Source organism: Watersipora subatra, chromosome 1 (genome assembly GCF_963576615.1).
Source record: "Watersipora subatra chromosome 1, tzWatSuba1.1, whole genome shotgun sequence".
Classification (NCBI taxonomy): Eukaryota; Metazoa; Bryozoa; class Gymnolaemata; order Cheilostomatida; family Watersiporidae; genus Watersipora; species Watersipora subatra.
The window spans coordinates 28,757,769-28,783,881 of record NC_088708.1 but is presented as its reverse complement, the minus strand read 5'-3'; the positions used below and the strand labels follow the sequence as shown (position 1 = coordinate 28,783,881).

At 36.5% G+C, this 26,113-nt stretch overlaps 2 protein-coding genes across 7 annotated transcripts in view; one reads left to right on the top strand and one right to left on the bottom strand.

Annotated features, from left to right (window-relative positions):
• The window catches only part of LOC137410626 (receptor-type tyrosine-protein phosphatase delta-like), a 69,706-nt gene extending 64,221 nt beyond the window's left edge, over positions 1 to 5,485 (top strand). For all 5 annotated transcript variants that reach the window (XM_068096077.1, XM_068096079.1, XM_068096078.1 and 2 more), the window contains 6 exons: positions 35 to 469; positions 1,267 to 1,483; positions 1,837 to 2,051; positions 4,016 to 4,170; positions 4,380 to 4,515; positions 4,811 to 5,485. In XM_068096077.1, coding sequence (XP_067952178.1) covers positions 35 to 469; positions 1,267 to 1,483; positions 1,837 to 2,051; positions 4,016 to 4,170; positions 4,380 to 4,515; positions 4,811 to 4,873 — 1,221 coding nt within the window. In that variant the 3' untranslated portion in view covers positions 4,874 to 5,485. The remainder of the gene's footprint in view (positions 1 to 34; positions 470 to 1,266; positions 1,484 to 1,836; positions 2,052 to 4,015; positions 4,171 to 4,379; positions 4,516 to 4,810) is intronic.
• Positions 2,967 to 24,566, bottom strand: LOC137410630 (uncharacterized). 2 transcript variants are annotated; one of them, XR_010981230.1, is made up of 3 exons: positions 24,521 to 24,566; positions 19,184 to 20,548; positions 2,967 to 2,981 (listed from the first exon to the last, which is right to left on the bottom strand). XR_010981230.1 is itself a non-coding variant. In XM_068096084.1 (2 exons), exon 2 carries the CDS (start codon positions 20,529 to 20,531, stop codon positions 19,359 to 19,361), a length of 1,173 nt encoding a protein of 390 aa, XP_067952185.1. In that variant the 5' UTR covers positions 20,532 to 20,548; positions 24,521 to 24,566; the 3' UTR covers positions 18,988 to 19,358. The 2 variants fall into 2 exon arrangements, 1 of the variants encoding a protein (XP_067952185.1); XM_068096084.1 differs by lacking the exon at positions 2,967 to 2,981 and having other exon boundaries at positions 18,988 to 20,548.
• Positions 24,567 to 26,113: the final 1,547 nt, after the last annotated feature.

Genomic DNA, 26,113 nt, shown 5'->3' with positions numbered 1-26,113 from the left:
GTTGTCTTTACTCTAAAATTGTTTTCTGTTATAGGATGGCTCTGGAGAGAAGAGAGAGGTTAGACAATTTCAATTCACAGCTTGGCCAGACCACGGCGTGCCTGACTATCCCACGCCACTCCTAATATTCATGCGAAGAGTGAAAGCTGCCACTCCATCCGACTCCGGACCGATGGTCGTACATTGCTCTGCTGGAGTCGGTAGGACCGGAGCATTTATTGTCATAGATGCCATGTTGGAACGAATTAAACATGAAAAGACAGTTGACATTTATGGACACGTAACTTGCCTGCGTGCACAGAGAAACTATATGGTTCAGACCGAAGACCAATACATATTCATACACGATGCCTTGTTGGAGGCTGTCCTCAGTGGTAACACCGAAATTCCAGCCAGAAACCTATATACTCACATACAGAAACTAACACAGCCTGACGGTCCTACGACAGGCATGGAGAAGGAGTTCAAGGTAGGCCAGTAGTATACAAGGATTATATAAGGATTATATAAGAATTATACAATGTTAGGACTGATTTGCCAGATAGTACTAGTTGATGAAAAACTTTCAACTGCGAAATTCGGTCTATTCAACTTGAAGCCTTTCTAGTACGTAACTTGCCATCTCTTATATGATGACCAGGGGACCTAGTTGGTGAAAGCGTTATTTATTCATGAAATTTTGAAGTAGCTTTTGATGCAATTGTTCTAAAATCTTATTATTTTTTATGTTCCTAATTCCATTATTTTAGCCCAATAGTAGTCTTTCTTATAATAAGAGTCTCGTCAGCTTGGTGTTTGTATCGGCTCAGTAGACTGACACTCAATCACATTTGCCAGTCGACTACTTTTGGCCTTTTGCAATACTTGTATGTATAGTTATTACACCTGATGATTTTTCATGGCGCACTTGATTTCCAGACTACTAGGGTGGTAATATTTGTAATGGATAAGTGTATTTATAGCTCAGTAGATTTTAGTAGTTTTTAAGTTTTTCCTCTATTGATAGAAATATTTTTGTGCTAAACCGTCGTAGTAAGATGAATGATTGTGGCTGCAAGTTATCTGATGTGAAACTTTTTGCAAAAGAGATAAGATCTCATTGCTTAAGGTTAATCCTTACTACTGATTGGATATAATGATAAGACAAGCACATTCATAGACCTACAGTTGTTGGACTGTTAATTGGGAGTTATCTATCATGATAGAAGACAACTCTAAATTTTTCAATGCTTGATTTTATCTCACATTTAGCTTTTCCTTTTACAGACTCTTTCTGTGGCCAAGATAAATCCGTCCAGGTTTGCTACTGCCAATCTACCTGTTAACAAGTTCAAGAATCGTCTCATCAATGTTTTGCCATACGAAAGCAACAGAGTTTGTCTCTCGCCCATACGAGGTGTCGATGGAAGTGACTACATCAATGGCAGCTTTATTGATGGCTACCGTTTCAAGAAGGCTTATATAGCAACACAAGGACCTCTCTGTGAGCATTTCTATATCAATACATCGATATGGCCATGGACTAAGCTATTCATGTATGCTTGAAAGTTTTGCTAAATGAAACCATAGCCAAAGAATTTCACATCCTCTCAGTAGTTTCTCAATTGTCAAAGATTTTGACATATTTGTGAATTATATTTTAGAACCTTTTGCACTTTTTTTAGCTGTTGTTTTCTGTATTTGCGTTGAAAGATGCCTTTTTATTAATAAGTTAGCATATAATCAATGCATTCAACGGATAGTTATTTTAGGCCTTGTCTAATGACATCATCTCTATTATATGCGTACGATTTAACAAATCCTCTGCAAGTCTATATGTACGCTTGGTGGTTGTAGCTGAGACAGTGGAAGACTTTTGGCGAATGATGTGGGAGCACAATTGCACAATAGTCGTGATGCTAGTGAAGACAAAGGAGCTGGGTCGTGACAAGTGCCACCAGTATTGGCCTGAGACGAGATCAGCTCGCTATCAGTACTTTGTGGTCGACCCACACGCTGAATATAACATGTCGGATTACACTCTGAGGGAATTCAAAGTGACCGATGCCAGGGTAGGTTCAGTCTTCAAATTTAGCAAATGTTAAGGTTCTCAAGGTCATATGAAGGTCTTAGCGGCGGTGTGATAAGTTCTTGCACAGAAAAATTGGCTGAAGTAGATGTTGGACAAAAAGCGCGAATATTAGCCTCACATAGATGCGAATTTCATCTCTTCTCAGGCTAATTCTCCAATTCTTGCATGTTATATGAAACATGACTCGATAGCAGATTAAGTTAAGCCAGTACGTGTAACTTTAAAGGTGAGAAATGCTCAGTCAGTAAATAGTTGATGCAGAGCTGTGCTTATGCTTCTCTAACGTGCTTCATATATGCTAAAGGCTGGTTCACGCTACATCACAGTATGGCGGTGTTAATCCCAATTCATCGGTGATCGTCTGTGATAACATTGTTCACACTATTACAAAACCATCTGCGTTTACATCGGTGATTGTTCGTGAGATGGCATTATTATTACATGATGCGGTTGATAAAATACTAGTCCAGCAGCAACTATCATGAAGTAAAACATAGATTTAGGTTATCCGTCACAGCCAATCGCCATTATCGAAGTGATGCACATTGCACATGCTGACACGGATGCATGCTCGGCAAAATATCGAGAGTTTGACAGTGGCGATGGTTTCCGACATAACCTCGGCGGTGTCATCGTAGATGGCGCACATAGTAGAGGATAAATAATCGTCGAGAGGACAACCCTGACATATGGTGGGAATCAGGCTTACGAGGAACCCTACATTTTATTGCATTGAGTAATATTTATTGTTTTCACATGAAATCAGCTAAGTAAATAAATACTGCTGTTAAAACACTGGTTTATGACTGTTTTATGGGTTGTTTTATAGTGATTTTTGCTTACCATACACAAGTATGCATACAGCTAATTTATGTCTTTTTGTCTTCCACAGAAAGACATACACAGAATACTTTTTGTGTATCCAGCACACAGCATGATTTCCTGTGGAAGTCGTCTTAAACCTCTCAGCTAATCATGTCTGATGTAGGTTGTTTAAGCCTATCGGCATAGGAAAGTGTAGCAAATGTAGTGTTGGCTGTTATAATTTGTGTGCTGGGGTCGCCTTTTATCCCTTAGCATTATTTTTATTAGGACGGCTTCCCTCGTCGGGTAAGAACAACAATAGCCTCAGTTATTTACTACGTCTTTCATGAGCTAGGAAACTTCTATGCATTGCGTTGGACTGTGTACTTGGGAAGTTCAAGGTTATTCTCCCATTGTCACAGCGAACGCAATAACATTTCAGTTTCCTTGTCTTGACTCTACATTTGTGCTTTTGTCAGCTGTTTGACTCTCCTGGTTAAAATTTTGTTTATATTTTATTCATTTCTAAGTGTATTTTCTGTCAAATAATAAAAACACAAAATTTTACTAAGTATTGTTGTGTTCTTTCATAAGTTATCTGTTCCTGTGAGACACGTTGCTACATCCTGTTACATAGAAGAGTGTTGAGTGAATTCTAAATAGCACATATCACATTCCTTACTATATAAGTTGGCGTGACCTTCTACTCACCTTTTCTTCGTACTTCAGTCAGCACAATTCAGGACATTGGAATAACGAGAGAATAAACTTTTGTGCAAAATGTTGGTTTTGCTGTTAGAAGCTGCTGTATTGCTAAATCCTTGAAGCTGTTTGTTAATGTTGCTTTTTCATACTTCTTGATCCATCATATCAAACTGTAAAATGTTTCAAATTTAAAACATTTAATGGCCTGAAGACTTACTTTACCTTAATGGTAATCTATAAACGAAGGTTTATTGCTCGCTTGAAGATATCTAGGAATTTTTAGTATAATTTCTGCGGGATCAGAAACATCTCGCTACATACATACTATTCTAGGTCCTTGAGTGGTGAAAGGTTTCCCAGCAAGATTTATATGTAATAGCATGTGATTTGCAATAATGAAAAAGGTTGCAGTAATTGTCTTCTCTCGTTATCTAGGATGGCCAGTCTAGAACAGTGCGTCTGTTTCATTTTAATGAGTGGCCAGAGCAGGGAGTTCCCAAGTCTGGTATGAGCTTCATCCAGTTCATCGGACAAGTACACAAAACCAAAGAGCAGTTTGGACAAGAAGGTCCAATAACTGTGCATTGTGGGTAAGGACCTAGTTGTGTTTTCAGAAAATTTTTGTGTAGTCATTTCTCTTTGTCTATCTGTTCATTCGTGTACTTAAGCCTTTTGGAAACCTCAAAATGGGTTTTCTGTTGGATTGATACTTTTTTAATCTCAAAATTATATATTCACTTGTGTTGTTTTTAAACTACTAGGTGTTTTATACCTTATTACAAGAATGACCTTGTTGCAGTGCTGGAGTGGGGAGGACTGGTGTCTTCATAACCTTAAGCATTATTCTGGAGAGAATGCGGTACGAAGGCGTAGTAGACATGTTCCAAACTGTCAAGATGCTTCGAACACAGCGACAAGGCATGGTCCAGAGCGAGGTAAACGTTAAATATTTGTTACCATTGGTCTGTATGCTTGTATGACAAGCCTTATAGTGCTGCCAAGTATATAAATGCTGCCATTGAAACACTAATTGCCGGCTTGTCTAAAATATTAAAGGATGTTGGTTTGGAAATTTATTTTGCTGACTGGCTTACGCGAGTACGCATGCAGTAATACCAAGTCTTCCTGTTAAAGTTATCTCAATGTTTTTGGTGATGTTTTTTGGTGATAAGCCCATAAAATTGCGAAGGCTCGTTGTCAATTAATTACTTGTCTTCTCTCTCTCCTCAGGAGCAATATGGATTCTGCTATCAGGCCGCCCTCGAGCATCTTGCGTCATTTGATCACTACTAGTATGTCACACGGAACGTGGCAATTGTCTGCCCGAATAGAAGTAGAAACCTAAGCCATAAAAACTCAACTTCTACGCCAAATAATACCAACCATAATCTTCATTTACATGAAACTCAACGAGAAATGAATGGATACTCTGGTACTGTCTCACATCGAATTACTATGTATGTAATATTTCTAGCATATAATTCTGTAAAATATTATGTATTTCTTTTTTTGTTTTTTTCTGTTAGCCATTGCTTTAGTTGTATATTTAGAGCACTTCCTACAATCCATATTGTCATATTTTATAGCTTATAATTACTGGTGTGTAACTATTTGATAGTTATTTTTATATTTAAACCACTAGCAAACTGTGCAACCCAGGGCATATTTGTTAGTTAGGTCCTGCATAGTTCATTCATGTGTTAGCTTCTTGCCTGAAGGCAAATGTTATACCAAAAGCATTCAGTTTTTTTTCGTATTATAGTTACACAATTTCATATATTTACCAGATGTATTACGCTGTTTTATTTCACGTAATATTGGGCTCAATCTCCAATATTTTTTAAATATTTAAATAAATAGTAATTATTAAATTCCTTATTTCATTAAATACAAATTCGTAAGCAATTTTGCTTGTTATTATTATCACATATTGGCTATCGTAAATTATGTAAAAATCCCGTTAGGAGAGCGGCACTGTTTTAGGGGCCTGATCGAAGTTGGATTTTGCCAACCATAGCCTGACTGCATATTCTCTCGATTTGTCTTCTGAACTTGGACAGATGAACTCTGGTAGCTCAGGCTTGTCGTTTTCATTTGAAATTGTCTCCTCCATGAACTCAGTTTTGGTTAGCGGTTCAGGTAGTACAGGCACATCAGCCTCAATCGCTGCCATCCTGTTAGTATCAGATTGATTTCTGCTTTTTGCCGAGTCTAGTCTCTCACCTTCGCCGTTTGTCTGAGCCTTGCTGGAGACACTTAGATCATCAACCCATGTTCTCGGTCTAGGAGCTGCCACTGATATATCGCTGTAGGCGCTTATGCTGTGCCTAAAAATAATTGATTAAATATCTTGAGACCTTTCCTACTAGGCAGTATCGAAGTTCAGTTTACAGCTTCATGCTTCAGCCTTGCACTCTTACTATTACATTTTATTAGGCAAGAGTTGAGCAACATTTAAAGTTTATTCTTTCATGAGATCCGTTTTCAGGAAACCACAATAAACTAATCAACTTTCTGCCACCAACTTTCAGGACACCACAATAAACTAATCAACTTTCTGCCACCAACTTTCAGGACACCACAATAAACTAATCAACTTTCTGCCACCAACTTTCAGGACACCACAATAAACTAATCAACTTTCTGCCACCAACTTTCAGGACACCACAATAAACTAATCAACTTTCTGCCACCAACTTTCTGATATTACCACCACCTTCCTGATACCGCCACCACATTCCTGATACTACCACCACCTTACTGATACCACCACCACCTTACTGATGCTGCCACCACCTTACTGATACTACCACCACCTTACTGATACTACCACCACCTTACTGATACTACCACTACCTTCCTGATACTACCACCACCTTTCCCATACCTTCACCACATTTCTAATACTACCACCGCCTTCTTAACACTGCCACCACCTTCCTGATACTACCACCACATTTCCCATACCTTCACATGTCTGATACTACCACCACCTTTCTGCTGCTTCTACCATCACCTTTTTGACACTACTACCACTGATGACCATTTTTGATAATTGAAGCCACCTGTTGTTTACAGGCTCTCAAGTTCTTTAGACCACGGCTGTGCCCTTAAACTTAAATAGAGGAAGCTCCACAAAATAAGGTTGAGTCAGTTGGTTGAAAATGGTTTGAGATGACAAGTTAAATACAGCACTTGGTTACGGAAACTGCCACAGCCAAATGTTTGAAGCCGATATCATCGCCACTCAGTTAGAGAGCTACATTGATGCCAGAATTTTTCCCTGCAATCTTACATAGTATCTATTATTGCTATAGAGAGCTATGGATAGCTATAATTACACTTCTCTTCTATAAGCCTGTGCGCTTCAGAATGTAAATATGTTTACAGTTACTATTTATTATAGTTTACTATTCAGGCATCAAACATGAATGATGGCAGTCTATTGCAAGACCTGCCTGTATATTACCATACATAAAATTGCATTCGCTGTTTGCGTATTCCTATCTAATTTCTAATTGCTCTCGGCTGTATTACATGATACCAACCTGACATGCAAATATTTTATCGAACTCTCCAAATTATTGACATACTCAATAATTAAATAATTATCACCTTATTAGCCAATAAAATCAAAGACTTGTATGAACAGGCTCAAGAACTAAAACTCTATAGTCTTATAACTTCATTTGAGCTTTTGTGTTTGAGGGAATTAACAAATACGTTTGAATTATCTCCCCTGGAATTATTATTATTGAAATATCTACCATTTTTCATGCTCTTCTTTGTTTATTTCAACATGATTGATAAAACTATATTAGTTCTGAAGAGCAATTTAATAAAGTCATTCCAGGGTTTGGAGAAGTGTCACTAACAATAGATGCTTGTGCAGCTGCCATATTGCCATCTTTTTACATACAAGTTGTCTTCGTGTGTGGCATTTTCAAATCCTCTCCAACTACTGACCTACATCAAAAGCTTTACAACCCTAAGCTTTTTAGCCTCTTATTTTAGCAAAACCAATTATTTAGGGTTGGTTGGAATGACACGCCAGCTAATTGTCTGCTATTTGCTAAGGATCTCTGGCTAAAAATATGCGCTTTTTATTGCTATACTTGAAATATTTCAGTGTCAGAGGTGAAGGTCTAAAGAGCTGGTTAGATCATGAACCTATTAACTACTTATAGTTAATAGGTCTATGAGTTAGATTCTGCTAATTAATTATCTTAAAGAATGACAAGTGGATATTACAGTTAGTCTGTGGTTTTGCCACTTTTGTTATCCTGTTGTCATGAAATATGTATATATTCTATTTTAATGATGTTCATCAGTGTCAAATAAAAGCTATGCTGGAAGTCTTTAGGTTAATGCATGCTATTCTCAGATAAACTAAGCAGTCATTTCATAAACTCACCTGCTAGGCCAGTCACTGCATAAACTCAACTCACCTGCTAGACCAGTCACTGCATAAACTCAACTCACCTGTTAGACTAGCCATTCTCATAAACTTGATTCAGTTATTAGACGAGTTATCTTTATATACTAAAACTACTACAAGATCACATCCACTCTTAATCCACCTGCCAGACTTATCATTTAACTAACTTAACTCACCTACTAAGTCAGTATTTCATAAACATAACACATCTGCTGAACCTATCACTTCATAAAGTTAACTCACCTGCTAGACCTGTCATTTATAAGCATAACTGACCTGCTAGATCATTCATTTCATAAACTGAACTATCTGTAAAACCTTTATTTGGACACTATGAAGCTCTATTTTTCAACCTTTCCCTATTATAGTGGCGATCAAATAGAGGTGGTGTTCAAATAGAGGTGGCGCTGTATTTTTGAAATAGCTTGTCAGCATTTTGGGAAGAGAAATTTAACCCTTTTACTTGCGAAGCGAATGTTGCCTAAATGTTGCACTCTTATTTGGCTGGAGCAACATTAATCCTTTTGAATGCAATAAATCTATTAACTTACCTCTAACATGTCAAAGATCTTTAAATAAATATGCATCGGGAAGTCAAGCAATATCTCCACCAGTTGATATCTATTGCTTTCAATTAACCTGCGATGATATTATAGCCTGTGCCCTGCTTTGCAATTTGTTGGAGCTTTAAATCTTTTATTTAATTTTAAATTTGAAGATATATTTTTATTTTATAACTATATTTAACACTGTTGCATAAACGCTCATTGCACCTAATGATATGTTTGCTGTGTACAGTTTGCAGTAAGAACTGGCTTTTTATGTGCAATAGAAGAGGAGTTATGAGCGTCGATCCATTGTAAGCTGTGTTAAAATGAACGCAAGGATGCTATCAAATAATATGCTATAAATTTGCAAATTTATAAGTTATATAATGATAATCTATTTAATGCTACAAATATACATTCAATAATAAGTAACATAAATGAACCATAGTTATACTACAAGCAAAAACAAAAATTTACATTTTCGAAACAGAAATATTTGCATGGTTTGGTCGGCCAGTTGCATTCTGATTGTTGCTTTTGATGCAACGAACATCTTCTGGCTATCCAATACCTTCCACAATGTCTTCTCATTTCAACTATTCTTCTGCACTGCTGAACTAGCCAATATTAGCATCCAAACAATGTTTTAGCAAAGCATTTTTTATTTTCGCGCAAATAATGAAAAACTTGTAGCCGGATGGGTGCTAAGCACTTTTAGTCTAAAACTAGACGTTCATATACTATCGTAACTGTAAATCATTTTTCACATACGTCAACACATCAAGACCTGTTTAAACAAGGAACTACTATTAGCCTGATACAGTTGTTAATTATTTCTGTGGTGCTGCTTTCAGTTTTAACGAAAAAACTGAAAAGCTTTAGTGTTGGAAAATGGACTTCAATACGGACAGAAACAACGCGAGAATTGATTATTATTGCTGTAACCGAGACATTATTAGCAGTCAAATGGAGGTGGCTTTCAATTAAAGGGTGGCATTGGATTAGAGGTTTTACGGCACTTAAGCCAATCACTGAATAAGCTTAGCTCACCCGCTAGACCAATTACTCTTAAACTTAATACACCAGCTACATAGACCTATCTTTTAATAAACTTAAATCACCTACTGGGCCAGTCATTCGTAAACATAACTCACCCGCTAAACCAGCTATTTCATAAACTTCACTCACCTGTTAGACCTGTCATTTATGAGCAGATCATTCATTTCATAAACTCACTTACCCAGGCCAGTAACTGAGTAAACTTTACTCACCTGCTAAGTTAATCATTCATAAAAACTTGGCTTACCTGCGCCGACTATACATTGTATAAACTTTACTTACCCGTCAGACCTAGATGAAGCAGGCCTTTGTGATTGGCTGATGCTCAGCAAACTTTGAGTTTTCGGCTGTATACTGTCCTCAAAGCTCTTTGTTGTGTCGACAAGGTCTACAACTTCCTCCAAAATAGTTGCTCTCTCATCCGTGACATTATTTAGTAGTTTTACAAGATCTCTGTTTTCCTTGTTGTCAGTTAGAATAGGTGGTTTGTTTTCAGCGGTGCATATGACGTTGATTTCTGGTGGAACACTTTTGCTGGCCGCTGCTTGGTCTACAAATTCATTTGAAACTAATTTGTATATTTGGTTGCTGTCGTTAATTGTTTTCATAATCCTCATCTGATTGTCATCGGTTTTTCCCTTTTCATCAGAATTTAGCCGAGCTGTTGCAGTTTTTACTCTAATTCTGTTGAGGAGGTCTGCTCGTTTGTTATATAGTGGACTCCCGTGTCTGGTAGGACCGCTAGTGCTGCAGTTTTGAGAGGCAGCGCTGACGCTGTCATACTCATAGGTAGCTAGGCTAGTTGTTTTTGGTCGTTCAGGTTTTAGTCTGGTATTCGCCGTAGATTTAGCTGTGGTTCCTTTAAGAGCATGGTTAAACAGCTGCTGGCTGTATTGACGACGTACCACACTCTCTTCACAGTCTCTTTTTGCTGTCTCTTTCTGGTTGGTGTGAAGAGTTTTTAAATTATTCACCAACCTTTTTGCTCCAGCATAGTTCCAGTCCATAGGATACATATCTGGCAATCTACCTCTCTTAGCCTGTGTGCCATAAGATGGTGTGGTGCAGTATGTTTCCCAAATAGTGTAATATGTATTTGAAGGAATAGAAGAAAACTGCCTATACTCTCCAAATGCGGACATAGTAAACTTGCTGCGCTCTGCGCAATGTTTAAGAGGCGAAATGTCAACCGCTGCCATAATCAAGTCTAGTCAAACAAACTATGTCAGCACAATAGCAACGCACGAGGAGCCAACTGCGTTCGTCTCATTACTTCCAGCACAACGGCTGTTGTGAACAGGGTCTCATTATCTATTATCACTCAATCTATTTGGCTTGCTGCCGCGTAGAATTGCTGCCGAGTAGAATTGAGCAAGATCTATAACAGTTTTCTTTATTTATATAGTAAACATTTGCTCTTTCTTTATAATCGCGGAGCCTCTTATGCAACTGCAATGAATACATTCTTCTAACGAGCATGAAATATTTAATTAAGCGGAACAATGGGTACCGACAATGAGCTTTTTAGAGAGTGTTCGATACTGCAGACTAAAGACTGCAGGTTCAGAATAAGTAGATGTTTTGTACAGCTGAAAGGTTGCCTAGATACAATACAAGAATGTGCGCGGTTTCTTCATGCAAGAAAGCGATGTGTCAATTATGGCTGTTTACTTATGCTAATACAATTTCCTGTAGAAAATATTCTGTAATGATTATCAAGGTAAATTGTTAAAATATCATGATACGTTTATTAGCTCTTCATAAAAAGCTTATAAAAGTCTTGGAGAACTTTAAAATCCGCTGTCAGGGGCTTAGCATATTTCACTTATTCAGTATAAAACAATGCTAATTCCTGAAGAAAAATAAAAACATAAAATTTGGCCCTTGGTAAGGTTGCACCTTTCTTACGCCTATATTTAAAAATCTCAGTGCACTATTACGCAAGTTTTATAAAATAGCTTCATAAAAATTGCTACAAAAAAATATAAAAAAGGTAGAACCTGGTTTATCTATTATTGTTTATCAGTTAAAATAACTTTTCAATAACATCAGGGGTTACACAGAGGTCACACAGGGGTCACACAGAGGTCACACAGGGGTGGGGTAACTTATCAAATATTGTTTGTAGGTCTTGATTGGGTTAATTACAATGACAACTTTGTAAAGCATTCAATTCACTCATTCCCTTTGAAGAGAAGAACTCAAATAGACTTAAGAAATGAAGGTAAATTTGTAGCAGTAAATAAATTACTCATTTTAACCGATTTGGTAAAGGCCTAGTAGATTTGGCTTAGACCAAAGAAATAAGGTCTACGAAAGCAACCACAAAAGTGGTGCTTGTGCTTTGTTAAAGGTTGACTTGCAACAAAATTCACACTACAGTTATTTGGTACCAACAGTTTCATTGTCTTACACTGCTGTGTTGTAGGTGCAAAATATGTGGAAATGTGATTACGAGCTCTTAAAAGCTCAAAAATGAACAGTTAATCGCAGCCATCACGAAAATGCCTAGATCGGAATCCTTTTCCAAAACAGCTCAAATGGGGCGTAGTTGAACATGATGGCTTCTGTTTACACTTTTACGCAACCTCATTAGTCAAAATATTTTCACAAATATACTTCACGCATTCAATAAAACCATGTCTATTGTCTTTATGCGTCTGTTTCATCATCATTGTAATGTTGTCACTTTGAGCACTAATATCTCAAAACCTATTGTGAAAATTTGTTTAATTTTTTAACCTTACCTTGAAGGATTGCATATCATCCTCTGATAAACATGGTGAGCCTGTTGGTCACCTGTGATAGTCGAAAAATGCAGCAGAAATTATTCGTGCTGTTTGGCAGGAAGTATGGGTCACATGATCAGATTATAACTAGACGATTAGACCAAACCGAAACAAAACTGTGAAGTAGCGAGAATCTATATTTGATACGGGTTTTTCGATAAAACCCGAAGTGTTTGTCATAAACTAGTGCTATGAGAAGTTTTATATCGAGCCTTTCATTGGCCTTACAATTCACGTGATAACACCACATGTCAAAACAATAACCAAAATGTTTGAGAACGTCATCCAAATAAAGAGATTCCACACTACGGCATTTTCGTGATGGCTGCGATTAACTGTTCGTTATTGAGCTTTTAAAAGCTTGTAATCACATTTCCACATTTTGCACCTACAACACAGCAGAGTAAGACATGATGAATCTTTTGATACCAAATAACTGTAATGTGAATTTTGTTGCAAGTCAACCTTTAACAATCAAAACTCTTCATCCATCTTTTATCATTTCCAGTTTTTTCTAAGGTTTGATCGCTAAATCTGTAAAGGCTAAATACTTTTCACGCAAACAATTGTATTATCTTGAGTAGGAATTGTCTCTACATTCTCACTCCATTTGGCCAGACAGAGTGTCATACAAAGAAAGTTTGATATCTCATTTTTATGTTTGTTCCAGTATCGAGAGGTACCAATATCATAGTATTCAAAGTTTTTATGGATAGCTTCTGCTGCAGCAGTAACCTTTTTATACACACATCTATGTACTAACTGTTATTATTAATTCAACATATTCATGATTATTATTTTGTTTTCTCACTTCATATTAATTTTATCCTTACCAAATCATTTTTTGTTATAATCGTAGCAGAACACACTTTAATAAGCCATTGCCTGCTAATTATTTCCCTTTTAAACACCTTTACAGTTGTTTTACTTTTTTTCTTGATTTATTTGAGCTGTTCAAAACACATTTTTCATGATATGAAGTTTGAAAGTTAGAATAGTAAATGTTGTTATATGTTAACTAAAAATAAATTTTCTATGCAGACTTTTTTATTAGGACTAAGGACTTAGTCCTCACTAAGCATTTTATCTGATGAGTGTTACACACCTTTTGTGTAATATGAAACTTTTAGTAGTTTTTATGTTTAGTCAAATTTTAATAAATTTCTTACCAAATTTATAGTAAGCTCTACTTTAGTACCGAGCACTTTATGCTGACTTTTAGCCTATACTTTATTATTACATATGTTTATCGATATACATATGTATATAGATATATACATACACATATGTATATAGATATACATATATATTTATGTATACCGCAAACTACTACATATTCATGTATAGTAGTCAGTGTTAGTTCTATCATGTAGTATGAGAATCATAGTAATATATCATCACCTGTTTTACAGCTATCATCAATTCTTAAACAAACTGTTGAATCTCAGACTAGGTTTAAGTAATGAAACCTACATATTTGCTATAGTAAAAATTGCTAATAACTGAATAATTACAAATATTAAACAAACGAATGATCCTATAAAGATAGATGGAGCGTTTACTTCTCAATGCTTTTCATTGACCTCTAACTTGTGGAGAGGTCTTCAGTTTTACCTTTAAGTTTTTACTTTTAAATTTTTAAGTTGGTTTTTCAGCTCAACGTATCACTTACTGTATAGTTCATAATGTTGTCTTTGTATGAATCTAGCTTTGCTCTTGTCGGCATATTGGCAGCTTATTCAGCTGACACGCTTGCAACGAAACTTTAACATTCCTCTAGTTAAGGGCTAGTGATTGTTGGTAGTTATGTCTACAGAGAGAGAGAGTTTAGAGTCAGAAGTCGTCAGGTTGTTTACCAGTCGCATTCTGACTAGGCTATAAGTAACGATGACTTATTCCTGTAGCTGGATTACCCAACAAATGTCTAGTGGATGCAGGTAGGTAGGCCATCAAGTCATTTAAATTAGTCACTGATAGTAAGAAATTACAAAAAGTACAAAAATTATTATACATCAATACTAGTATGTAATAAATATCATACAATACTAGAAATTCCCCTGTCATACAGCCCACGACCAAAGTGATAATGAAAAAAGAAAGGGTACTGCTGGTTGAGAAATGCAATATTAGCAGTCAAATGGCAGTGCAGCGCAATAGGAGAACTGCAATGGTAGCTGAAATGGTAGCTGTAATGTACTGGGTGTTATTATGTACAACAAACAGCAATAATGAAAGAAAAAGATGATATGTTTATATCTCTCCCTGCAATAGGAGAAATGCAATATTAGAACTAAAATGGCAAGCTGCGGTGTAATATACACAGTTTGAAAGTTGTGTTGGAAAGTTGAAAGTTGGTTGTGTTGAATGTGGAATGGTTTTGACAGCGATATGTAACAGAAAGCAAGCATTAGCATTAACGCGTTTGGAAGTTTTCTGCAAACTGGAGTGAAATAAAGAAATATTCTTGTCACAAAGGGGCGTTGTAGTTCGGCCCTAGCTTATAGATAAGGTGTAAAGAAATTTGGCTAATGTTCTAGATAATTTAATGAAACCTTCGGTAATTGGACAAAAAACGTAGGCTGATAAACTGTGTACCACATTTTTATACCTGTAAATCGGTCTACGTCTCAAACAGTCTATGTCAATTACAGAAACTTTCGGCAATTAAACAATGCTATAGACTAGTGAAATGCTGGCGACTTAATATTTCTACTCTCTGTCTCACGGCTTTATCGGCGTTTCGTATGCCAGTCTTAATTTTAATTAAAATAGGCTTGTAAAGTTTTTATTTCAATTTAAGGCCAAATTAATCTGTCTATTTATGTATAATCCAATCAGATGGGTTAGTGTTAAGATGTTGCGGTAACCTTTCAAAGACTTGGTAACATATCTAGATAGGTTTATATGTGTTTTGTATCGATATTATATTTAAACGACTCTACACAAAACTGATTAAATTTGTTGATGAGATTTCGGTACAAGGGTTTGCGACAGCCGTTAATGAATAATTTTCAGGAGTTGTGTGCACATGTGCATTTATCATAAATCTCCCAACCAATCGCTTCGCTCGTGTTTGGTCGTGGGAATATTACAATAAGATAATAAATATTACACAAAATATTACACTAATATAATAAACATTATACATAATTACTACGGTAAGCTATAAAATACATATCATAATGAAACATTACAATAATATTATAAACTAGTGGCAAGCAGGCATAGCTCATGATTTTTCTCATTTTCAACGCAAACTGCTGCAAAACTTTTATGACAACAATCCATGAATGTGTTTATTGAAGGAAATTATTGTTAATGCATTTGAAGGTGCATTTTTGAATTTTCAATCAACTAAATCGTGGTGCATTTATATGCAAACCCAAAGTTCTAAGACCGCCGATTGAGCCTGACATTGCTTGGAGCAGGCCTGCTTTCTCACATTGAACAAGCTGTAAATCTTATCAACTCTTCCCTCAGATGAGAATGTTTAACATCACGGAATACCGTTCTTATCATAGCAAAAATTATTCTGCATATCTGGAGTACTTGGTAGAGTGTTGGTATCCTAAACGGAATATCACGAGTTTGAGTCTCGTACATAGCCATCTTTTATGAAGCGCACTTATCACCTGTGTTTTTTCTTCTGTGCGACCTTATCCAGCGAGATTACACAACAAACCAGGTTTTGTAAATATATAGATAAATATTATACATAAATACTACAGTAATATAATAAATATCATACAGTCAGGGAATTATCAGCAACTAAAGGACTAGTTAAGGAAGGTCTTCTTTTGTTCAGAGATGTTAGCTTTAATAGAGCAGACATAAATTATTGCTAAATGAATTGATTTTAATAAAACAATTATTAACAGCAGTTAGCTTTGATGCAGCATCAACAACATCACTCCAATTGCTTGTCCATGGCAGTGTGTCTGTCTACTCCAACTACTTGTCTATGGCAGTGTGTCTGTCTACTCCAACTGCTTGTCCATGGCAGTGTGTCTGTCTACTCCAACTACTTGTCTATGGCAGTGTGTCTGTCTACTCCAACTGCTTGTCCATGGCAGTGTGTCTGTCTACTCCAACTACTTGTCTATGGCAGTGTGTCTGTCTACTCCAACTGCTTGTCCATGGCAGTGTGTCTGTCTACTCCAACTACTTGTCTATGGCAGTGTGTCTGTCTACTCCAACTGCTTGTCCAAGGCAGTGTGTCTGTCTACTCCAACTACTTGTCCATGGCAGTGTGTCTGTCTACTCCAACTACTTGTCTATGGCAGTGTGTCTGTCTACTCCAACTGCTTGTCCAAGGCAGTGTGTCTGTCTACTCCAACTGCTTGTCCATGGCAGTGCGTCTGTCTACTCCAACTACTTGTCCATGGCAGTGTGTTTGTCTACTCCAACTACTTGTTTATGGCAGTGTGTCTGTCTACTCCAACTGCTTGTCCAAGGCAGTGTGTCTGTCTACTCCAACTACTTGTCTATGGCAGTGCGTCTGTCTACTCCAACTACTTGTCCATGGCAGTGGGTCTACCTACTCCAACTACTTGTCCATGGCAGTGTGTCTGTCTACTCCAACTACTTGTCCATGGCAGTGTGTCTGTCTACTCCAACTACTTGTCTATGGCAGTGTGTCTGTCTACTCCAACTGATTGTCTATGGCATTGGGTCTACCTACTCCAACTACTTGTCCATGACAGTGTGTCTGTCTACTCCAACTACTTGTCCATGGCAGTGTGTCTGTCTACTCCAACTACTTGTCCATGGCAGTGTGTCTGTGTACTCCAACTACTTGTGTATGGCAGTGTGTCTGTCTACTCCAACTGCTTGTCTACGGCAGTGTGTCTGTCTACTCCAACTACTTGTCTATGGCAGTGGGTCTACCTACTCCAACTACTTGTCCATGGCAGTGTGTCTGTCTACTCCAACTACTTGTCCATGGCAGTGTGTCTGTCTACTCTAGCTACTTGTCTATGGCAGTGTGTCTGTCTACTCCAACTACTTGTCTATGGCAGTGTGTCTGTCTACTCTAACTACTTGTCCATGGCAGTGGGTCTACCTACTCCAACTACTTGTCTATGGCAGTGTGTCTGTCTACTCCAACTACTTGTCTATGGCAGTGGGTCTGCCTACTCTAACTACTTGTCTATGGCAGTGTGTCTGTCTACTCCAACTACTTGTGTATGGTAGTGTGTCTGTCTACTCCAACTGCTTGTCTATGGCAGTGTGTCTGTCTACTCCAACTACTTGTCTATGGCAGTGTGTCTGTCTACTCCAACTGCTTGTCCATGGCAGTGTGTCTGTCTACTCTGACTACTTGTCTATGGCAGTGTGTCTGTCTACTCCAACTACTTGTCCATGGCAGTGTGTCTGTCTACTCTAGCTACTTGTCTATGGCAGTGTGTCTGTCTACTCCAACTACTTGTCTATGGCAGTGTGTCTGTCTACTCTAACTACTTGTCTATGGCAGTGGGTCTGCCTACTCTAACTACTTGTCTATGGCAGTGTGTCTGTCTACTCCAACTGCTTGTCTATGGCAGTGTGTCTGTCTACTCTAACTACTTGTCTATGGCAGTGTGTCTGTCTACTCCAACTACTTGTCTATGGCAGCATTTTTGTCTGTTAAAATCATAATCTAAAATTATGACCAAAATGCTGAGTTGAATTTGGCCTTAAGAACTATTTTGTTATTTTTCAGTCACAAAATTTTCCCTACCATTGTCCTAGTTGGTTCTAAAGTTGTTGTTGTGATCACTCGACACTAAAGCACTTCTCTATAATTTGACCTTCATGCATTTGCTATAACCATCACTCCTTTGTTGATCATGAATGGTGTAACCCAAAACCTAGCCTGATGAGCTTGACATCTAAGTTTTTTCTGTCTCTAGAACTTAGCTTGATTACATTGTCTTATTTCTGTCAGGCATCGCTATAATGCATCATGGATACACGCATGATTAACAAGCATGAGGCCATGTTGTGAATGACTCTCTACTTATTTTATCTCTTCGCTTTGGTTACTAAACTGGAATTTCAAATTGTCCTTGTTTTTCTAATATAACAACCAAAGTGTGTAAATTTATATAAATACTGTACATTTAGGCCTACTCCGCTGCTATGTAGATGACCAGTCCAAATATTTTACTAAATAATCTTGTATACTAGGATTTATTTACCTGTATAGAGGATAACTCTAAATATTTTATCAGTGCAACTTCTGAATTAAGTTTTATGTGCTCATGTGCTAATCAAAGTAAGCTGGATATAGCTTATGACTAACAGAATGTCCAGGCGTTGCACGGGTACTAAAAACAGCTTATAAAACAGTGGCAGGTAATGTATTTGCCTACCATTTGCCATTAGTCTGGCACATTGCCAATGGCTAATTTGAGTAGGCTAGTAACTTATATATAAATCTCAAAGTTTGTGTGTGTGAGCGTGTGTGTGTGTGCGTCTGCGCGTGTGCATGTGCGCGTCTGCATGTGTGCGTGTGTGTGCGTGTGTGTGCGTGTGTGCGTCTGCGTGTGTGCGTGTGCGTCTGCGTGTGTGCATGTGCGCGTTTGCGTGTGTGCGTGCGTGTGTGCGTGTGTGCGCGTGCGCTTGTGTGTGTGTGTATTAACATATTGGAATGAAAAATCTGTATCCGACCAAATTTTCTACGATTGAATGGGAGGTTCCGAGATTAAATCTTCTGCGTTACGGATTCTTCATTCCACTATTTTAATAGCTAATAGCTGTAGTCGGACATACCGAAGGACAGACAAACTTTGAGATTTATATATATAGATGTAGTTGATATAAAGTTTTATGTTACAGTCAGATATCAAACTTTATTTTTGCAACCATCGCAGTATCACGTGATTGCATCATGCTCTGTTATGTACAGTATCAAGTTGTCTTGCAAGCCTCTCCGGCGCAGGTGTTATGGTGAGTTGTAGGAATTAACTAGATTGGTTACAATTAACAGATCTTCTCTTTTTGATGGGCGACTTTGACCAAGCGTGGGTTGCAGATATGGCTTCCTGAACTGTAGATATTTTCTGTTTGGTAGTTTTTTCCCTTAATTGGAACTTTCTTGGCCTAGAAAATGACAGAGACAAACTGAGCATATCATTGGATCTGCAGATGGGAACGTTTATGTCACAGAGCTCTAGTCCATCTAGTTCTGACAAAGATCTCTCTTCTTCAGTGGGTAGTTGAGCGGCTGGCAAAATACTCGTGGAAGTCGCTTTCAATTCCATAAAATATGGCAACATTTGCATGTAGCTTTTTTGGCTTCTAATTATCTTTTGCTTTTGATATCGTTGCGATTTGCTTGAACAGTGTGAGGCTGATAAAGCTAGTCTTTGGTGAGAAGAAGCAGGAGGTGAAATGCCACGAACAGATCTAGCCGAATTTGATCTCTGAGATTTTTCTAGCTGAAGCAGACCAGAACTGATGGTCTTGCGCCAATCGTAAGTGATACAGTTGATTTTACAATCATTCTCTATGTAGTTCCAAGGTTTGGGTTGCAACTGTACCAGTGTTGAATTTGGACAAGTGAATGGGTCAACATCGTAGGGCACAAAGAGTACAGTATCTAACCATTGCCTCCCAGTGCGATGCATGACTGTATCAGATCTCATAGGAGAATGTTGAACAGTAGCGCTGAGGTAACGAGCGATGTCAACTCGGCCCTTTTGACAGGCGAGGGAAAGTGGAGTGAGTCCGTCATTGTTAGAGACCTCAGAAGATATTTGGTAGACTTTCATGTGTGTAACTAATTTACGAATTAGACTGAGATCTTGTGCCTCGACAGCTAGATGTAGAGGCGTATTCGCTTTAGCATCTCGTATGGTTAGCTCCGTTCTTGCTGTATCCAACAATAATTCCAATATTCGCAACTTACATTGACTAACTGCGTGATGTAAGACTGTTTGACCCATTGGGTCGACTTTGCTGAGGATTGCACCAGATTGCAGTAGTTTTCTGACCATGGCCAAGGTGACAGATCTTCTTGCTGTCAGATAACAAGCAGCGATGAGAGGTGTCTTTCCTGATTTATTGACATAGTTGATGTCTACACCACCAGCGTCGACGAGAAAGCAAAAGTGTTGTAGTCGACCATCAATCATGCTCTCGTGTAGGCGAGCTGTAAAATGCATTAAGATTAAGTGAAGGTGAGACGGCGTATAATTATATTTCTTAAACTGAAATGTTTAAAAACTCTAACTATACGCTGTATAGTTAGACTTTTGACACATTTCAGTTTTCAAAATGTTTCAAAATGTAGAACCAACTATGTTATTGGCTGAATGTACATGGTATTTTGTGAGAAATGCATGAGAAAATAAATGGTAAATGTTTGGCTTACAATTATTCATTGCGAACCAAAAACTGTTTATCTAAGAATTACTTGTTTCTGGCAGTAAAAGTGGTTTACCAGATGACCTCTCATGGAGCACTAGATTACCAGGGTACTAGTATATATAATAGAGATACCTCAATGGACTGTTAGGGTACTTGTATATATATTAGAGATAACCCTATGCGTCGTTTTTTCTCCCAAGTGCGGCCAGAAAGAAAACAATATCCTCAAGGCTAACTATGGGACTCTTGTTCTTCGATTCGAATTTGAGCGCTTCCGCCAACTTAACACTTTACGTTATATGGAATTTTTTATGTAATATGAAGCAAAGAAGTATACATAAATTCTTTATGTTAAGTGAAATTTATGTAGAAGGTAGTTTATGGTATAGGACTACTATGTTATGTCTACTGTATTTGTTTCTGGCAGAAAAGGTGGTCGGTATAAGCATAATTTTGGATGTATCTATATATTTAGCCATAGATATAGTAAACCCTATTACTTTATAGGGTTTACTATATCTATGTACTAGCTGTGTTACCCGGCGTTGCCTGGGTAATAGAAAGGTCTTTGGACAGAAAATTGATTTGTATTTAACATATAACAACATTTGCCATTCTAACTTTCAAACTACATATTATGAAAAAAGTGTTTTGCCTAATAAACAATGAGAAGTAGTGAGAGCTGCTCGCTACTAGCCTGCGCGCTATTAGCCAGCGCGTTTAATAGTGTGAGCGAACAGCTTTTCGTGATGACATGCTGTGACGCAAATCTGTTGGGTATTTGCTCTCATATACTGACTTATATTAGCAAGGTAGCAATTCAATTTCTGTGGTCTAGGGATAGTGCGTCGGTCTGGCGAACAGTAGGGTCCAAAAGATTGAATCTTCTTCGGTATGGAATCTTTATCCCAAGATTTTAAGATCTATAGCCGGAATGCGTACCAACATATCCACACATATACGTACAGAAAACAGACATACTTTGAGAAATATATATATATAGATTTAGCCAATCGAACTTGCCTTCTGCTAACACTAATGATCAACAAACTGAACTCTGTCACAATGCTAAATATGGTATCAGTCAGGCATACTGGTATAATTTAACCTCAGTAAAAAGAGACAGCTATACAAAGCCAGACAGATGCAAGGCAGCTGTATTATGAAATGACAACAGTATGAGGTTTAAGTCTCTCTTACATGCTGTCAAAAAAGCTGCCGAAAGGCATTTTGAAAAACATTACTTTAACATAAAAAATGTTTACGCTACTAAATAATTCAACTTATTTTAAATTAAAACAGATATGGCTAATTATTTTATTTTTATTGGCTGTCATAATTTGAGTTTATTGACCAGAGCTAAAGAGTGAACAGATTACGCATTGTGGGTCAGCGCTGCAAAGAGGTCAAGGTCATGACAACATTTGTTGCGATTTTCTCAAGTTATTTTAGTTCAATAGTTAGATGGTATTCAAGCAGTAACGTTTTTATGAAAGGTATCTGGCTCAGAATGATCAGTAATATAAACCTCCTGACACGATCTCCTGTCGTTCTGATGGATTAAGATAATGATGCATTGATTAATTAATATTTACAGTTGAAGAATACATTTTTTACGTTCAAAACGTTAAAAACAAAAAATATGCTATATTCAGAGTATTCTACTGTATGCTATTGATTAGACATGTCGTTAAATATTATTTTATTGATAAAAACTGACAGAAAAGCAACACAGTTCATTGATGTAAATACTTGAATGGCTTTAGAAATATCATTCAAACAAGCTTTTGGCCAATAATAGAGCTAGATACAAAGTAAACTGTATGATTGGTTAAGAAATCGTCTTGTGTCCAAGCTAAAAAAAAAGTAATTGCAGTATTTTATGCTGCAACAAAGAAGAAAGTTGAGATGAAAGCTCAAACCTTTTTGTGTGAATTTGATATACCTGTTGGCAGTTGTCAAGGTGAATTTGATATACCTGTTGGCAGTTGTCAGTTGTACCCTATACTGCCCTGTCCTTTAGTTTGAATACTATCAAATCAGCTATGATGTGGTAGGCTACTTACCTGTTGGGCTTACAGCGATTTTAGCTTCAGACATCTTGACATTACATACGCTCATTGAGCAGTGACAGGCAGCTGAGAGACTTATTACACGCAGTTTAGTAAATGACTTAATCAATAGTTCATCAGTTTTCTTAAAGACGGTCGTAATGAGTTTCAGGACACATTCTCTTTTGCTATTGATTGTCAGTGCAAGTCAGCAGGAAATCTACTTTAGTACGCCAGCACTTCAGAATAAAATTATTTTAATGATTTATGCAACGCAAGACGCGTTGAAGCGATGGTATAAAACTCTAAACTGAATAGAATTACGTAGAAAAGTTCGTTTAGAATGTTTACTTGTGCCAACAAATAAACAAACACTCTAAATAAAGATAGTGATGAAAATATTTTTTTATTTTTTAGCCCTTGAAATTTTCTGATGCCAAAGATATCTGATGAACAACAAGAAAAATCTGAGATAATTTACAGTTCTCCAACACTCTAATCTCAATTAATTACCTTAAAAGCCATTCTCTCATACTGAACTATTATATGTGACCTATTCCATTGCATTCATCAAATTTGTGCAGCTAATGATAGACAACTCCCAATATCACATCTATTTCCCTCAAAACTTTTTTATCTATACTTTTGAAACTATGTAGTTTCATTCAATTCGTAGGCAACGATTTAATTCTTACCGAGCTCCTCAAGCTTATGCAATAAAAACAAGTAGCCAACTGTCACTCCACTCACCAGCGGTATCTCTAGTTGACATTTCGTTATACTGAGCTTGTCAGTTGTGAAAACCTGCCAACACCTGCCAGAGCTGTCACCAATGACTATAATGAGTCGTGTTGCTGCATGACAACTAGTGGTTTCTGTTACACTGATAAGTCACAGCCTAAACATGTTTCATTCGTGTAACTAATGAACGATTTCCTTTCAATATTGACAATCATGTTTGGGTTTTGTAAATATATATTGTATTAAATAACCCTTTAGGCAGCTTGTAAATACATGTCTCCGTTTAATCTCTTATTTTAATCGGGTGAACTACGCAGGCAGTGTAGCAGTTTCTATTTTAATTAGCTTCAAATTTACGGAAAATAGAAATTCAACAACATATATTATTGACAAAAGTAGTGTTTAAAAGTTAGTGCCTTTGCTTTTGAAATTTCTTAAATTTAAACTTGAATATTTGAATTGAAAAACATAAATACAAGCTACTTAATCAGTGCAACATGTAGATAATACATATTAAACTGTCTCTACCAATACTCACTTCCAGCTTGCGTGGAGATCTAGGAAATGATGTTAGTTTATTCAGTTTCGATACACACAGTATGCTTGTTTAGGTCGTTTCCTGTTTCCACAATTGCTTATGTCTAAAACTCTCTGTATTGTCTACTCACAAAAACAGTATCACACACTGTCAACTTAATCAGCATGGTCTTTAAATGCTTGTAAAAAAGCTATATTTTGCTACACAAAACTAACCTCTGACTTTCAGACATACTCCCTCATCGACATGCCTTAGCTACTAAACTTAAAAAATAACAGACTCATTGGTTTCATGGCCTACAGATCGATCAGGGCCATCCTTGTCCTTTATGGAACTTCTACGAAAGTATTATAATTTTTCAATAGAGCATGCGCAGTGAGTGTATAATGACCAAGTAATTATAATGTTCAAATTGTTTTCATGCCATATTTTGGTTTTAGTTTAATCTCATATCTCTGTTGTTGTGGTTCTGGAATCTGGTTCCCATAGCCCTCTCTATATGCATTATTAGAGATAAAAATCAAATAAAGAGTTGGGGAGTAAGGTCTCAGGCCTAAAATTGTTTTGCCTAAAAAATAACTTTACAGCTTCACCAATTGTCATCTAATTTTGTGAGTGTTCGCATTCATTTATTGATTATGGAGTTATCTACCCTAACATTTATATCCATCAAGTTATATCCATCAACGTAAACATTTGAAACCAATTTCATTATATATATATATATATATATATATATATATATATATATATATATATATATATATATATATATATATATATATATATATATATATGTGTAGGGTATATAGTATTAAATATATACTATATATGTAATACTATATTATTATATATATATATTATATATATATATTATATATATATTATATTATATATATGTAGGGTATATAGTATTACATATATACTATATATTTAATACTATATTATTAATTTATATAAATTATTTATATAATTTAATAATATAGCAATATAATTAATAGCAGTTATATAAATACTATTTTTATAGCTCTTTAATTACAGCCAACTCCGTAACTAAAACATACACACTTTACTAATTTGGTAGTTGTCTGTCCATTACAATAAACCATATTTAGTAAGCGGAAGCAAAATTTCAACAATAGAGAGTTAGAGTGTCACCTACTTCGCTGTTCTGTTGATTCTTTGAAAAAAATCTTATCGCTTTAACATATTCTGTGACAGGCTGTAATTTTAATCTGTAATAGCAATAGAGGTCTCTTCTATAACCTAAGATCCTTATTTTCATACAGAAAGAAGGAGTGGTTGAACTGACTACCTTCCCCTAAGTGTGTACTGGGTAGAGTGACATTTAGCAAGAATGTCATCAATATAGTTCAGTTACACTCTGTATAAAGAGATTTTTATAAAAAGTAACTTTTATACGACATAAAAGTGTAAAACATAGAGAGTAACATACCGGTAACAGAGAGTACTCTAACATAGAATGAAGATGAAGAACAATGCTAAGTCTGCAGACCATACTTGATGGTGTAGTCTTTTATACGATGGATTTTAATCACATCCATGTTCATGCTTTACTTAATAATTTTTTTCCATCTGTTTGCTAATCTCAAAGGTTTATGATTTGAATGTGAGGTCCGCAGTGACAAATGCGCCTGGTTATCTATTGGCCATCAACTCTTATCTTATTGGTCAAAGCCCAAGTCCTCTAGCTCTCTTATAACATTCACCAAGCTTAAGATAAAATGATAAAAATGATATACATGTATAAGTTACAAGCTAACATACATGCCTGTTCCATTGAAGTTGCTTCAGTTTTGTAAATAAACTTGGAGTTGCTTCCTCTATTTGAAGTTGTTCACTCAAGAAATATTCCTCAATTTAGGATCTGCAAATGATATACTTGACTAACTAGGCACATATATTTTACTTTAAAAAATAATACTAATAAATTTTACAAGCTGTACTGCTTTAAACAAGTTTGAATAAAACAAATTAAAGATAATCAAAAGTTCTA

Excerpts from the sequence above, each read along its gene's own strand:
- LOC137410630 (XM_068096084.1), bottom strand. The coding sequence starts at position 20,531 with ATGATTGATGGTCGACTACAACACTTTTGCTTTCTCGTCGACGCTGGT.